The sequence below is a fragment of the Anser cygnoides genome, chromosome 3 (genome assembly GCF_040182565.1).
Source record: "Anser cygnoides isolate HZ-2024a breed goose chromosome 3, Taihu_goose_T2T_genome, whole genome shotgun sequence".
Lineage (NCBI taxonomy): Eukaryota > Metazoa > Chordata > Aves > Anseriformes > Anatidae > Anser > Anser cygnoides.
Genome location: NC_089875.1, coordinates 119,140,993 through 119,157,884, shown reverse-complemented (window position 1 = coordinate 119,157,884; position 16,892 = coordinate 119,140,993). Strand labels below are relative to the sequence as shown.

The 16,892-nt window shown below is 44.3% G+C and overlaps 1 protein-coding gene across 1 annotated transcript in view; it reads left to right on the top strand.

Annotated features, from left to right (window-relative positions):
• The window catches only part of PKHD1 (PKHD1 ciliary IPT domain containing fibrocystin/polyductin), a 256,426-nt gene that overhangs the window by 72,547 nt on the left and 166,987 nt on the right, over positions 1-16,892 (top strand). Inside the window, exon 35 of the mRNA XM_066993217.1 lies at positions 9,535-9,685. Within this exon, the coding sequence (XP_066849318.1) occupies positions 9,535-9,685 (151 nt within the window). The remainder of the gene's footprint in view (positions 1-9,534; positions 9,686-16,892) is intronic.

Here is a 16,892-nt window from a genome sequence, read left to right as displayed (position 1 = left end):
GTAGCAGTACTCCCTCTAGGAGCTGCGTGAGAGTTAGGGACTGGATTCCACACCAGTGCTTTGACCTCTAGCCCACTCTGGCAGCTGATTTGGGAATCTCACAAAGTTTTTTTTTCTGCCACCTGATCACTAAAAAACCCATCATCAGATCTTCACTGGCACGATTGGGGTGAATTAGACTCGTAGCCCTCCATTTACAGTAGAGTTCACTCAGAAATCCTTCTTGCTGACATGCAGGCACATAATTTGATTTCTTTTCCTGCAGGTGGTTAGAAGATGCTTAAGCTAATCTCTTTATTTGCAATGTTTGCTCTCAGATTAGTTAAAGTAACTCATTCTTGTTCAGTTGTGAGACAATATTTGCACAGCGCGTGCTGCAAAGTCCAGCACAGTCACCACACTTGGTTATTCTGCTTGTGTAAACAACTTGATGTTACAATTTGCTTGTTACCATTAAACTGCCATTTCTCATTTGTCTTGGGAGCCTTCAGTCTTTGAGAAATCACTGTTTTAGAGAGATGTGTAAATTATGTGTGCCCTTGAACTGTGTTTTGGAAAGGGAAGACCAGTCATCTTGTACCTGAACAGGAAGATTGCATTGAATTCCCTGATGTATTTGCACGCACAGGGTTTTCATGCAAGTTGGGCTTGTGATTACATTTTGCTGAGATAGTTTCCACTGAAATAAACTGTCTCTGAATATCAGGCCATAAATGAACATTAGGAAGGTTCTTGTGAATTAGCAATGAGTTACTGTAGAGAAAGATTGCCTTTTGTGAAAAAAGGCTCTTCTACAGCTCTCTGTGATGTGTTGAACTAAGCTGCTAGAAAGTACTATTCTAGCTTTTTTTTTGAAGCAAATGGGAATTTCACTGTTCATTCTACAAGAGACGTTTTCCATCAGTTTAGCGTCCTTGCTAGGTGCATAGAAGAGTCTAATATGTGCCTCTGTTCTGCTTCTCCAATTCAGTGACTTCCAAAAAATTTCCTAGTATGAACCTGTTTGCTTCCCGACCTTGCCACCCAGGCGTGGGCACTCCCCACCTCTTCTTGTGAATCTCAGTGTTTTTTCTGAGACATCGGGGCACCAGCTGCTGCTCCTGCACTGACCTTTTGGTCCCTTGCCCTTGAAGTGCAGCCTGGGCATTTTTTTCTTTGCCAGCAACCATGGGCAGATTTTGCCACAGCAAGAAAAAGCTGTCGTGTGCTCCAAGATATTTCCTTAGCTTCCACAGTGCTTTCCTTTATCTTTGAAATTAAGATTTCTGGTTCTAGGATCAACCTCCCAACATAACCTTCAAAAAAACCCCAGGAGAGCTAAGAACAACACTGTGGGACTCAATGTGAGTGCAGTAAATAGACATGGGCCTTCCCACGAGTCTCATGGTTTGTTTAATTACGGAGTGGTTTAATGCTACTCATATTCCCCCGATACTTGGTATTTTACCTTGGATTCAGGTGAGCTTTCTTGCCTGGGTATAGGCAGCTGACACATGCTGTATCTGGGACATGCACCCCCCCTTCCAACAGCGATGTCTTTTCAGTGCCCTCCCTATGAAAGCACCATTCGATCAAACTAATATTCCGTGTCCTTAATTAAATACCTCTGGTGCAAAGAGCCTTACCTTCTGTGCTTGGAAATTGCAGTGATTACTCCCCTGCTGGAAAAGCCTTCCTTTTTTTTGGTGTTTTATTTTTGGTGGTGAATTTTCTTCTTTTGCTTTTAAGAAGAAGAATTAAGCTCTTTCTCCTGCCATTGTCCAGTTGCAAATTGGCCTGAGACTGACTTGTGCCATGGGCTCTGACCTCTGAAACTGCCCACTCATTTTTTTTCTGAAGTAATCAGCTAGATGAACTATTTACAGTTGGCTTTTGGGTCTTCTCACTGCTTTTGTGGCTGCCCCTGTCTGAGTAATTAATGACAGCATGGCTTGTTTATGGTCTTGAGTTACTAATGCTGTTGGCTGCAAATGCATTTTTACCTCTGGGACGTGCCAGTTTCCTGGTTCTAGTCCCACCTCACTGGCCCAGGTCAATTTTTTGTGTGTAAACAGATTTATCCTGTAATAGTTGGAGAGAGACTAGGTCATTCATCAGTCCCGTAGAGAACATGCCCAGCCAGATTCTTCCCTTTCTGTGCTTGTGCAACTCCGCGGAAGTCAGAAAGATTCCTGCAGGACAGCTAAAAATAAGGAGGGGAAAAAAAAGGAAAAAAAAGATCAATTCTTTCTTTCTAATTCAGGGTACAGGCAATCTCATTTAGAAATAAAGGTATAGGAGAGGGGTCCTCATGTCCGGCCACCTGCCCAGCCCTGACCCATGCTGTATCAATTCCTCTGGGAGTCACTGATGAAGGAACTTCTCTTGGGTAGGGTAATTTCACCTACGTGTTAGAACTAGAGTAAAGGGTAAAAAGAAGCAACAGATGATGCAGACCGATGTAAAAATATAATCTTTTGGCCGTGGAAAAGGTCTGTTGGGTTATGGTCGATGCCTGTTCTACCACAATTCATAAGGGAAGGAGCTCACTCTTTACAGCCTCTCGCTGCACTGATGGTCAGAAGCACTCTGCTAATTCCCAGCCTTAGTTTATTAATAAGAATATTACTTCCAGTCTGCTTTGAGGGTAATGTTGTATTTTGGTATAAATGATTCATTTTTTTCCTATTGTACAGTTCTCTGGATGTCTTTCCTTCCTTCCGACTTTTAACATATGTTTGGCTACTTAGTGAGTTGTGACTTGAGCACAACCATTCCTGCATTCTTTTTAATCATTTCTTTCTGAATTATTGGAAGAGGATGGTCCCATTATCTATCAGCCGTTGTTGACCAGTTTGTTTACCAGTGTCTGCTCCGTTGAATTAGCCACAGGTGGTCTCTGCTATGATGTGGTTTCGAGGGGAACTTCCTTTCATCCCTCTGGGTTTTTGTAAAATTCTTCACTGTTTTGCCAGGGTAGTTTTTACCGACATCTAAAAACTACCACCCTATTACTCATTGCTGAACTGGCATCAGGGGCTGTCTTAATGCTGGCCCTCAGGGAAGAAGTACGTCAGTGGTCAGACCGCGTTGTTTTCAGGAATCACATCATGGAATTGAACTGGGTGAGGAATCTCTCAGGGTCAGATGCTGAAAAATTACTGGGAGCCAGGAGGCTGCCTTTCTCTGATGGAAGGATAGGAGAAACTAGAGAAGTCAAAACATGCTCTCCTTTTTGTCAAGTTCTTTCAAAGGACTTCCTGAATTGAACTGTATTAAAGTAAATAGAAATGATAGAGGTGAACGTGATGTTTTCGCAAAGAGGATTGAAGTGGGTACCCATAGCAAGCTTCTCCAGAAGTGCTCCTTTCATTTCCTTCTGCTCCCTCACTTCCAGTTTAGAAACCTTGGAAATGTGGCATGCAATGGCAAAGCTGGAGAACTCTAATGAAGTGCACGTGAATCAAAAGCCTTTAAGAGGTTGCCAATCCCATTGTATGATCCACCAGACAGATTAATCTCTGATTACCAAGGAAACTCATTGTAGGCTACATAAATGTTTGAGGCAGCTTCTCTGAAATTAAGGCCAAGAGAGAGCCTGCAAAAACTGGTAATTGTTAATCTCTGTCTTGTTTGCTTTTCTGTAGTGAAAAAGTAGCCTTTTTGGAACAGGAGGTGAATTGCCTAGAGTAGAGAATGGTTCACAGTGTGCTGGTTTGCGGCCCTTCCCTGTCAGGTGGTGGGTTTTGTAATGACGATTAAATGGTACTCTCCATCCTGGGAATGCTTGGAGAAGCCTTGGGAACTTTTATATTCATTTTTTGCCTCAAACAGCTTGAGTTTGGCCATTCTTTGATTTCATAGCACAGTCAATAATTTCTCCTCCTTTTGGTGTGAATGTCTAAATTACATAAATTTTCAAAATAAGGTGTACCGAGCTGCTGATAGCAAGCGTGTGTTTTCTTACCGTTCTCCGGGATGGCCCTAATCCTTCTTCCCTATGAAGCTGTATATGCGCCTTCATTCTCCCCTATAGCAAACTCCTTGTATGCTGCCAGGAATGAAACCGAGATTGCAATAAGTCATCTTTTGGTTTTGATTTGTATCAACAAAAGGACACTTTTAACGTTGAGTGCTGTAGTGCATGCAGGAGACTTATAACAGTGGGATGAAGGAGCATCCTTGTCTCAGGGACGCAGGCTGTGCAGAGGAAGACCTAGCTACACCAACTGAAATCCTACAACTACAGCAACGGTGAACGTTTTTCAGTTAATTCGGCACAGGGTTAGATGTCCTAAAAGCAGGAGAGGCAGGGGATCATGCCAAGAGACAGGTTCAGCTTACTGGGGCATTGGGCAGTGGCTTGTACACAAACTCCACTGACTGTAGCAAATAACACACATTTGCATCTCTTTCAAGCATGTGTGGGAGGGAGGAGCCTCCACCAATTTGTCTGTTTTAATTATAAACGTTCTCCCCACCTTCCTAATTGCTCCTTCATTAAGAAGTAGCTTGTTGTTGCTTTTTTCCCTGGGAGCTAAAAATAATCAACTTTTGTTTGTTTCTGTAAATATTTTTTTATTATTATTTTTGCCCTTGAGGAGATAATTATTTCTATTGTTGCATGAAGATGGTGGCCAATACAGGAGGAATAATTAGAGCAGATGGCTGAAAATACTTCCCTTGTAAAAGACATCTAGGGTAATAAAATACCTCCCCTCCTCTTTTGTCTCCTCCAAATATATGTTTTCCTTTCCTTCAGGTGGATGGGGGTTGTGTGGGGGTGTAAATCTTTTCCTGATGTATTAAACTGAGGAGCTGTCAAGAGTTCACAGCCTGGAAAGTGAGCTCCCTGTATCCATCACTGAAATTAAAGGGGTTTCAAATGTGGCGTGGAGTCCTGGGTCTACAGCGTGCTACTCCATCACTTAAAATGTTAACCTTGTCTCTCTGTGGGAACTGAGGGGAGCAACGCTTGCTCTCCATACTTGCTGGTTAAATGGCAATCTGTCAGCACCAAGGAAAAGGCTGCCTCGTGGGTGTCAATCACTCCGCGTTCGAAACCTTTGCTCGTTCGTGGCCAGGCACACCGGGAGGGGTGCGGCTGATGGATTCGATGGCTCACCTTCTTCCTGCTGGAGATCGCAGGAAGCAACCTGGGGATTCTCTCGGGTGAAAGCGCAGGTGATGTTTTGTGCTTAGTGGCTGTGCCCGGGGGCAAGGAGGAAGCTGGCTGCTGGAGGTGGGGTTGGTGGAAAAACCTGCCTGACTTTGGGTTTCTTTCTGTTGCCGTATCTCAGGTAATCCTGGGCTGAGGCCAGAAAAAGAGAGCTTGGAGCACAGCAGCAAGCAAAATCTGTGCTGTAGATCAACCATTGCTTCTTGGTTTGGTTTTAAAATTTCTGCCTTTTTCTGATCAGAGGACGCAGGCTCTGGTCTCATGTCTGTGTCTGTAACAGCTGCTAACAGTCCTCTTATTGGGACTGTACTCCAGTAAAACCCCACCTAACCAAGCAAATGAGGAAGTCACTGCAAAGTGAAATGAAATGAGCTCTGCTGTGTCTAAACAGGACTTTCTTCTCTTTTTAACACCTCAGAATACCTTGTGTTTTGTTGGAGGGGAGTTAAAAATCACCAGATAACGTGCTGTGCTAGCGGAGCGATTGTAATTTACAAAAATTTAGGCCCAAAATTGAAGGAATGGTGATTTATAATCCCTTCCCTTTGTGGCTTGTTTGCCAGCCTGTGTGGGAATGCAAACATGTTGCTGTTATTTATTCATTGGTTGCAGTTGCTGCTGCTGTTTCTGGGCCCAGGTAGTCACAGGCAGGAGCTGAGAAACTGGTGCTGGGAGCTTGTGTTCCCAGTGGCAGACACACAGGCAACCCCAGGCTGGCTGACAGCAGCAGCAGCTAACAACAGAAAATGGGAAGAAATCTGCCTGAAAATGGAAAAAGAAGGTGCAGAAGGGAGGAAGGGGATAACGTGCTGAACTGCAAGGAGCTTGTGCATCTTTTATTGTATGCTATTAGACATTATTCTATCTTTACATAAGCTCCTTTTTGGACCTCTGATGGGGAGGGAGTTACTTTGCAGGCTTGGTTCCCTGCTGGGATAGAGTCAGCTGCTGCGCTGGGTTCAAAATGTGAAGAATTTCCGCAGTGTGAAGAACCCACGTTTTCAGAGTGGGTTTCCTATGGATGGCAGATGTGAGGCAACATCCTGCAGAAGTTTTGGTGTTCAGTTCAGTGTTCAGTTTGTGTTATACATAGCTCCCTGGCGAAAACACCAGAAGAGTCTCTTGACTCAATCTATCTACTGATTTTAATGAACCTTGCAGGAATATGGCAGCTTTGAGATCTTGCTGCTCCTGTTAGATCTCATTGTCAGGTGTGAGCACTGACAAAAACATGGATGCAGAGATGTTGCAGTCTCCTAAGCCCTGGGATGGGTGCCCAGCCGTGACCCTGGTCCTCGCAGCTGCTGCTGCTCTTCAGTCTTACGTAGAAGTGTTTAAATAAGTCCATTGGTTGAATGCTGTGTGCCAAGCAGGGGGAAAAAAAGCAAAAGGAAAGTGTCTTACATTTATGAAAAGCCTAACAGCGAAAGGGGTGTTCTTATCCTGCTCAGCTGTGGGCAGAAGGAAAGGAGCTGGAGTCTGCATGACGAAGATGTTTAAGATATGGCCTTCAAGAGACGAGACGCTGTCTCACTGTTTTGTCTTTGGGGTCTCAGGTGAGTCAGTCTGTCCCGGCAGTCGTGAAAGCGTGCTCAGCTTGTAGAGCAGCAAAGCCCCCTGTGCATGTGGGTTACAGCCTGTCCCATACGGACGACAGGGCAGCTGGAGAAGAGGGGCACTATAACTGAAAAGGTTCTCTGAGATCACATGGATGGAAACTATCGGGGTCAGACGAGAACATAGACTTCTAGAGCTGTGAGTCTGTCACCTGCCTTTCCTGACAATTAGTTTGTGTGTGTATAGGTTTGTGTTTTACCATGGGCTGCTTAATAGGAACTGGACATAACCACCGCTCAGCCAGGGGCTTAACAAGACCAGTATAGCTGGAGATTGCACTGTGCTTTTCTCCCAGAAAACAGGGAGAGGGTAATCGTATGGGATCCACAAGGTCCGGGCAAGCTGTATATGTGATTTAGCACAGTTGGCCAGTTCACTAGCCTTGCACTAGACCACACTTCTCTCACAGAGACTTTTTGGTCTTAGTGGAGGGTGTAGAACTGCAAGAGAAATGTCACCAAGTAAAATCTTCTGCCGGCTTGTTTTCCTCCATCAGTCAGATGTCTTTCCTTAGTTACTACAGAGCTGCTTTCCCACTAGCCCCTCTACATCTTCTTTAGCGCTGTGGTAATTTTAAGTGCCTTGAGCAAAACCCCTTTTCTCTCTTCAGACAGGTTCTTTAGATCTATACCCTCTCTAGTAATAGAAGGATGTTATGAGTGATTATAAATTGCTCTTGATCCTGTGTTATAAGTTGATGTTCATCTGTCGACTATATGTATTTTAAATAAAAGTGAATACATATTAGAAATCCCAAGAAAGATGCAAATACAGGTGATGTGCATGGCAGCAGACTAAACCAGACATCTTCTCACTGTGGAACTTTTCTTAGGGACCTGGTAGAAAGACAGATTTTGATGCCCTTGGTCAAATTATTATTATTATTTGCCTCTATGTAATCAGTCTTGGATAGTAAACTTTCCTTTCAGCAACAAAATTCTGTGTTCATCTTTGTGTAGCTTGATGGTGTAGGGACTGCTTCTTACTGTGGGCATATGTATTATCTACATAATTCAAAACTTATTTTCAGTATATTTATACATTTTCTGAGTTACAGTCCTAAGAAGGTTGATAGTTCTTAGCTTTTATGCCAGAAGGTATTGGTAAAACTGGATGGATACACAGTTTTCTACGAGATGACAGCAGAAACGTAGCAAGAATAACAGAATAACTTAAACACTGATGTTATACAGACAGAACCTTAAACGAAGAGCTAAAATGTTTTCTAGTAAGTAAGGGGAACTGTTTTTTATATATATATAAAATCATATTTAGAAGAGGAGTTTATTTTTCTTAACATTAGCGTTAACTGGGGGCTTCTAAGTGACTTGAGAGGGTTAGAGTGATGTCAGAGTGACTTCAAGCCGTTTAAGAAATGTTCTCAGCAAAATGTTCAGATGAATCCCACTGTTTCACAACTGTATCATGCAGTGCAGTGCTTTGCTAGCAGTGTTGGCTGAGGTTGTGCCAGACAGGAATTTATGGCATCTGCAATTTCGTGCTACAGTTGGCTTGATAAGCAGTGTATCTGGGAAATGCGTGCCTTTCCATGAACTATTCCCTCCTCTGTCCCCTGCTCTGAGATAAAAAACAATTTTAATTAGCTCTTTATTTTATTTTTTCAGTAGATCTATTGTATACTCGTGTATACTGTATATAATCTGGTTCAGAGCACTGCCTGTGAAGGGTAATCCACAGCCTCTTTAGAAAGACAGTGAATAAAGCTTTCTATTCTTTCAGCTGGGAAGTTTGCCCCAAATCTCTGAAATCCACAAATATATGTTTGCTGGTGATAGAGATGAAACTTGTCCTATAACACTTAGCAACTGTTGCATACAGATGCGAAGGCTTATCTGTGCTTCTGCAGTGATGAAGCTGCTCACTCCCTCCGACGCCAGGCACTCAGCTTTCCAGATGTTTTCATTGCATGTGCATTAACTCAGTCCCACGCTTTGCTCTAGACTGAATCAACTAAATCCCTTTGCAGGGAAATCACAGAATGGGACAGAGGACAGAAAACACCGGCATCCATCCCCTACAGAGAGGATGGACATAAGCTGGTTCTGTCTTTTAGCCTGGGGACCAACAGGCATTCCCTGGTGTGAATAATTAAGACAGTAGCCACCGTATAATCCTTATGTGACTGCTTTAGGTGCTGTGAGAGGTGGTGTACAAACCATCAGGCGCACAAAACTAAAATTGACAATAGCACAGTCGGGAGAGTGACTGCCATAGCACCACTAGTATCGGTTCACCTAAACTGCACCTCCCAAGCAAAAGCTTTTAATGCACATGTTGCGCTCTGACTGGAAATGAAGGAACTATGTTTTGCCTTTGTATGGGGGTTATTCTTTCCACTGCTGTTTCACATTAGTACCACCAAGAGAGGACCACAAATATTTCCGTGTCTGGTTCCCCCCCCGCTCCTTTCAGATCAGTTGAAGCTGTTCTTGATAGCTCGTGTGTGAGTCTGGATAATGTTTTATTACTGCCTATGTCCACACGTGCATATAAGCCCATATAGAAATATACACACGTTCCTTAAGAAATCAGCCAAACCTTCACTGCAAAGTGCACGCTTCAAGTTTAGAGGTGAGGAGCAATCACGGCCTGTAACAGGCACGCATAATTTCACCATTGCTCATCATGAGCCAGCCTATTTGCCTGCCGTTTTCAAGTTAATCAGTGCTATGCTTCATATGGAGCTGACGTGCAAGGAAGGGAACAGTTTCGAACCTCTCCCCTTCTTCTTTTTCCAGCTCCCCCTCAGCTTTTGTGGTCTCTGGGCCGAGGACTCCAGCTGGCCTGCTGGCCACGCGCCGCGAGATGGCGATAGTGTCACGATAGAAGAAGGCCGGACCCTGCTGCTGGGGACCACTACGGCCACCCTCAACCTGCTGCATCTCAAAGGTCTGCAGAAGGGGGGGTTCAGTGCTCCTCTTCCCTCCAGGCGTGGAGTTTCACAGGGCCATGAGCCCCCCGGCCCTTGCCCAGCCCTGGAGACACCAGGCCGGGCAGCCGCCTCGGCCTGCTCTTGGTGGATGCCAAGGGATGGCGATGGGGAAGCATTTAATTATTATGTATGCAAAAGGCATCGTTTATGCTGTTTGAGGCATAATGACAATATGACTAGGAAGGCTTTTTATGTATTTATTTATTTTCTTTTCGTTTCCCCCCAGCTACCGAAAGCGCTGCTATCCTGAGTGGCATTCAGTGGTAATGGCAGTGCTGATAACAATAATCAGCTCTGTTTTCTTTGGCATCTTTGAGGCGAGCGTATTGCGAAAGCCGTTACAAAATTAATGATGTTACAGAATTACAGGCCACGGCTACAGAACGTAATAAATAATCCAAGATCCTAGAGCACGACTGGTGGAAAGTGAATAACCGAGTATGAGCGTGGGGGAAACGCTGGGTTTGCAGGGTTTGTGTACCTTGAGGTAGCCCCAGCATAAGTATCAGGACATGCATCTCTGGGACTATCAAAGTATGAACTGAAATAACTTGGCATTCAGTACCAGAAATGTTAATTCCTGGAAATTAGGCCCTGATCTTGAAGAGTGCGGGGCACATTTGGTATTTAAGTGAATGAGTTGTTCTGGTTCAGTTGCTTGCTTGAAGTTCAGCCCGTGTGTAAGACTATGCTGAAACTGAGATGAAAAAAAATGGGAAGAATTTTCTGTAGGTTTAAGGACCTGGATCTTTTCTGTTGATAAAAATTATTTTATACTGAAAGGATGTTAAAGGTACTAGTTTTTCATTATGATGATGATGAAAAATATGCATCTAACAGTTATATTTTAACATCGAATCTTAACATTTAGTATCTGTTCTATACAGATAAAACTTTGCAAGTTTGTCCCTATTGCATGAACATTTCCAAAGAAGTTTGAACTTGCTCGGTCTACATTTTTTTAAGAACTGCTACATTGGGAATCATTCCTGCTTAAAAGACAAAAAGAATCTAGTAAAAATTTGTAATTAAAATACAATTTAGAATGATATTCTTCCCTCTTCCCCCATCGAAAATAATAAATCTAAGTGTTTCAAGGTGCTTTGTAACCCCAGTGTGATTATGAGGTACAGGGGAGGAGATAGGACAGAGCCCCAGTTTTCTGAGACTTTTGGCTGCAAATCTAGATGAGGATTTGGGGGCTCATCCTCTGTCTTTGTGAAGAAGTGGGGCACAATCTTGTAGCAGAAGCCCTTTCAACTTTGGGCCTACTCAAAGGCAGATATAATCAATCAGCCAGGACTTGTGAAGCAAACAGTGGTCTTATTGAATTTAATGATGTCTGAAGGACTATCTTTATGCCTTCAGCTCCTCTGATTTCAAATCATTTCTCCCCTTTAAAATGTTTTCCCAGAAGCTTTAGAATGTAGATTCAGGTAGGAAAGCAGCTTTCAGATATTCCAAATGCTATTATTTTCAGCATTGCTACATGCCAAACATAGGATCAAACTTTCTGGGAGCAGAAACCTACCTGGTAATTTTTTATCTGAAGTTATTATTTGCTGAAGTTTACTTGCTGCATCCACCCTGCACTGATATGGGTGCCACTAACAGTGTAGCCTTAGTTAGATTTGGAGTCAAGATGTGCTGAGGTCTGCTCTGGTGTGAGACTGGATTGGAGTCATCTCCCCTTTTCCTTACCTTTCTTTAAGTTGCACAACTCAGGGGAGTTGTGTAGGCTCCTGTATTGATACAGAGAAACATACATTAGCAAAGACCTGCTCATCTTAGGTATTATAGATACCCGTCTAAAGATGAGTCTCAGTTAGGTGATTCCCTTAGAGTAGCAACTGTCAAGTCTCTGAACTTGTCAAATAATTGCCAAGTTTCCCCAGCTGCAAGACGGGCATGACAATAAACCCCAAACCTGCAGGCGGGTGTAGATGCGCACTTTGATTGAAGCATGAGCTGAAGCGTTTTTCTTAGTTGGAGCTGGAGAATGGGATTAAAATTGTAGCTCTGCTCCCTTTGGCTTTCTTGACTCAGCATCAGGCTGTCTGCGCGCTCACAAGCTGAAAATTTAACAGACATTATGGAGGAAAATGCCTGTAATGCTACTGAGTCTGCTCCTCTGCAAAGACACTGTTGTACCCTATTGTCCAGGTCCTGTATCCACTAAACCCAACACATAGGCCCATTTTTTGATTTCCTTTTTTTTCCTTTTTAAGACACCCTGAGGATTTTGAACAGAGCCTGTGTGGGGTCTCCTCGTGATGATTTCAACATTGTAGAAATTGTTTAAAGATTATTATAACAAGCATGTCAGCTGCACGTGCATCCTTAAGGCGACCCTGCTTTGGCTGTATTAGCGTACAGACGGATACATGTGGTGGTTCTGGTGGTGACCAGGCTGTCTGGACAGAAGATCCGGAGGCCAAAGCAATAGTGAAATAAGATTAGGCAGCTGAGTCCTGCCTACTGCCATGAGGGCTCACCAGCTTCTGCCTCCCCCTTGACGAGTGGAGCATGAACACGTGGTTATTGGCAGTGGAAAGTTTAATAACCAGACGATGAAACTGCTCAGACAATACTGATTGGGGAAGAGATACGAGATAGACAGATTGTAGATAACTCTGTAAATTCAGCAGATTGCAGTTATTTATATATTTTTTGATCCCGACATCACAAATATGGTAATATTTATGATAACCCAGGACAGACGGAAATTTCCTTTACACAGAGCTTATGCTGGAGTAACTCCTTTGTCTGTGATGGGCTGATACCTCAGACTATTGCCTTTATCTGAATTTTTAGTACTGTGTAGAACAGCCCCAAGGGTAGTCTGGAGACTGAAGATGCTGCCTGTCCTCCTTCTGGGGGTACCTTGGGCGTGGGTTTTGGGGTAACATAGCTGATATAACTCTGGTGAGGCTGAAGACATTCAACTGTTCCATTTGCTTTGCATTGGCAACTTTGAGATAGCCACCCTTGCAGGCATAAGAGAGAAGATTATTTTGGTCCCTCTTCTAGAAGAGCTCCCATATTACTTGTCACAGTGATCCCATGTGTCCCTTACCGGTTGTAGTTATTGCTGCATCTTAGCAGTCACGGTCAGACTCCACGCTGAGGTTTTGAGAAAGCTCTGACCCCCTCATGTGAGATTTCTGCCTCTAAAAACTGGTGATATGTATTATGTACACCCGGCCTCCAACATGCCATGGGTAGTCTGGGCTCCTCTTCAAGCTATGAGATCCCACAAACAAACACACACAAACAAACAAAAAAAAAACCAAACCAACCAACCAACAACAAAAAAAAAAAGAGAACTAGCAAACCCCAAAGATACACATGCCATTGTCAGTTGTGGTCTGATCTTGAACCCACGTCCCCAGATCAATGCTTATCCATCAATATCTTGGATCTCTTGGAAGCCGCGTTAAAATCAGGCTGTGGCTAAAATGGGTCCTGCATATAGACGTGGGGAGGAAAGAAACCTAAATACTGATTTTGCTTGACTTTTTCCTAGGCTTTGATGCTATTAGCAAAGAGCATCAAATATTAGCTGATACATCTGCGTAAGTACTTGTCAAATAACTGGTGCTTCAGTCACTGCTGATAAGGACTGGGTGTGAATTCACTGAAAGACAGAAAAAGCTTTTTCCTCTGTTTTCCTGTCCTCAAACCTATTTTAAAATCCCTTGTCAGTAGCCACAGTTAGAAAATGTTTGTGCTGTGGTGTTTTCTATGCCATTTTGCTCAACCCATTTGGGATATGCATAGTGATACTTTTTTTGCAGGCAGTTTCTAGTTCATATTTTCTTTTTTTAATCAGACAGAGACATTACAATTAAAATACCGTAAAAGCGATTCTGGCAGTATTGCAATAAGCATGTTTTTTAATTAAAGAAAGAACATGGGATGTACAAATAGTACCAGCTAATGGGAAATTTCATCCAATGTATTTTTTAATTGAGGTTTAAAAGGAAGAATAGTCAGCCCTATTTCTCCCTGTTGCTGTGATATTTTTCTGTGTTGTTACTGTGAGGTGTACCAAGCCTGCAGGGATTCTGGTCTCAGGTCCCTGCTGTTCTGATGGGAAAAAAAAAAAAAGAAAAAAGAAAGGCATCGGTTCTTTATTTTGTTAGTATAATATTAGCAGGAATTCAGTGTTACGCATTGCACTCCAAGTCACAGACCTGGACATTCCCAGAAGAAGGATTTTAAGGCCAAGAATCTGTAGCAATTGGATGTTTTTTGGTTCCTCCCCAAGCTCTAAACCCTGGTTTGTGTTTGGGCATGGGCTGCAGGTCTCGATTTCCCGTTCTGTTTAGGATGGGATTACAGCATGTACGCCAGACTCCCAGGGTTCTTGCTTGCCGATGAAATTGATTTTCCGCCTCTTTGATAGCTCCTGAGACTCCTCTGAGGCACTGCAGGATGAGCGGATCGGTGGAAGCTCATCCTGGCCGTGCTGAACCACAGGCAAGTGGGCTGAAAGCTGAGGCAGCAGCATCCCTTCCTTCCCTTGCTGTGTCCCTTTTGGGGAAGCAGCTGCTGCTTCTAATCACAGGATGGAAAGGGCTGCTGAGTCTGTCTACATCTGTCCTGGATGCAGATCAGGCCCTGATGACAGTAGCAGCTTTGTACCATGACTAGATCTGTCCTCACACTCTTGTATGTGGTACAGAAACACTGGCATTGCAACCAGGCAAACTGAGGTCCAGGGCTTTTAAATGCAAATAAATTCCTTCAAAGGCATAAGTCTGTATCATGGGCCCAGAACTACAGAGGAAGCATAATGTGTAGCAGGGGATTGCATGAGGGTTTTAGTTTTGATGTATGCCCTCTCGTATGGCTTAACAGACTGCGCGTCATGGTCGGATTTCTGGAGGAGCAGGCTGTCACTAAGACCGAGGTCTGACCTACTGCACTAGAAACTGGGAGGAAAACTCTACCTGTAAAGTTTAAATTTAAATGCCAGAAACCAGTTTGAAATGAGATAACCAGGGGTGGAGGGGCATAGCAAATAGAAACGCTCTGGTCACCCAGAAAGACCATAATAATAATTATCCTGCTCTCCATAACAGTGCTCCTGTGCCTTCCCCACTGCCCACTCTCTTGCTGAGGGTGCAGGAGTTGACAGGTGTCCATCACCTGTAGACTTGAAATAATAACCTAAGGACCTGTTTGCTCCTTGCACCATCTGCCTGGTGTTTCCCCTGCTGCCTTCCCCAGGCAGCTTCCTTCATTGGATCCCAGAAGATGGGCTGGGATGTGTCAAAGCACACCTAGGAGGGTCCACACCTCTTCCCCTCCAGGTTAGCTCTCCTGTTGCAGAAGCAGCAAAGGCGTTGCTGAGAGGCTGGGAAGCTACGCAAGAGCTGAAGATGTAGAAGGACTTCTCTGAAAGAGCTACCTGTGGCAGTGTGCTCTGGCCTAAATTCTTTTTGCCTGGCTTCTGAGATTGTAGGGAAGAGCCTGCCCGGCTTATGAGGCAGCACGTGCCATCCGCACAGATGGCTGCGAGCCCAGCGAGCCAGAAAACCCAGGCGTGTCGGGCTCGGGAGACGGTGTCTGTCTGAGAGCGCTCGAGCAGCTGCCGGTTCCTCGCCCAGGGAGAGATTAAAGCCTCCTTCCAACAAAACGCTGGAATGCAAGCTTAGCTTTTTAGCTTGCTAGTGGCATTCTGGTGGAAGTGCACAGTTAGTTTGGGATCTGTACCTGCATATCATGAGAGTGGAGGAACATTTATAGGGAGGTTTGGACTTTAGGTTCAGGCAGCCTTTGGGATGGAGCCACTGTAACAAACTTCTTTTCTCCTTTGCGGCTATCTCGGCACTGCTCCAGCCTGCAATCACATTTATGGCTCATCCGAATGTCATGTGAGCCTGTCAACAGGGTGCAGGCGACAGGTCCATGAAATAATCGATTATTATTGAAGGCTCAGAAACTCTGTATTCCTCTGCCCGTACACAGGGGGATCTTTGTTTTTTTTTTCTTGCGACGAGGCCCCCCCCAGCCTCACCCTGGGAGCAAGAGAACGAGCAAGAAGTGGGCTGCCAGCACACTGCAGCCTTGTTGTGCGGGATCAGTCGTTGCAGCAAAGATACTCCAGCTCCAGCAGTTGCCTCCTGCTGTTTGCCGCTCGGGGATGCTTGCCAGGACTGGAACGTGTGAGCTTAAGCCTGTCTCGTGGGAGATTCTGTGGCTTCATCATGTGAAACACCCGACTGAGAAAACTGGGGAGAGCAGGCTGAAGGCTGTGGGAATGTTGGGAATACATGGCCGTGGTGTGCCCACAGCACAAGCAGAACGGATCTTCCTCGCGCAGGGAGCCTCACGGTGATGGGAGGAGATGGTCGTTCAACCAGCAGGTCCTCTTCCATGGAGAAGGGGTTTTCTGTTAGCTGTAGGGGCAGGACTCAGTAGTGACATCTAAGACAATTTTTCCATTGGTACTCCCCTAACGCCTTCTATTATTGATTAAAAAAATATTTCTTGAGGCCTGCCAGCACCTTTCTTGCAGCTTGCTTGCTTTAACGCTCCGATCAGCTCCAAAGACGCGGAATTAAATCTGGTGATAGGCACTTTTATCCTGTCTCCATAAGGAGCTGCTCATTAGAAAAAAATACACTGTTTCTTAGGATGGTCTTACAGTGACTGCAAGTGCTGAAGTGTCCCCTCAAAAGATGATGACAGAAAAACAACCTCCATCCAAGAGGTGCTCATTGGAGTGGGGACTCTGCTTCCCTCTGAGTTCAGGAAATCTCTAGAGCACTGTAAACCACAGCCTAAATAATAATGAGAAAATCAGCATCTCTTTCATGCACTGTGAAAATGTATATATTAGAAGGATTTTTTTTTAATGAAGTTTTTGAGAAAGGTTATTAGCTCCTATGTCTGAAAGTGTGAATCCGTCTCTGTGCCACAGAAACAAGGAGAAACTTTCCACGTTAATCATCAAAAAAACATTTCTCCGTGGATAGTTGTTTTTTTTTTCCAGAAGTACATTGCACAGACTTTTTTCAGGGTAAATGTTCTGGGTACCTGGGCTGTGAGTTTGACCCAGCGTGGTATTCTGTGGGCTGCATGACCAAGCGAAGGGGCGATACATTAGTTGTTCATTTCCTATCATTTTGAGTGTGCCCTCTGCCATTTACCGAG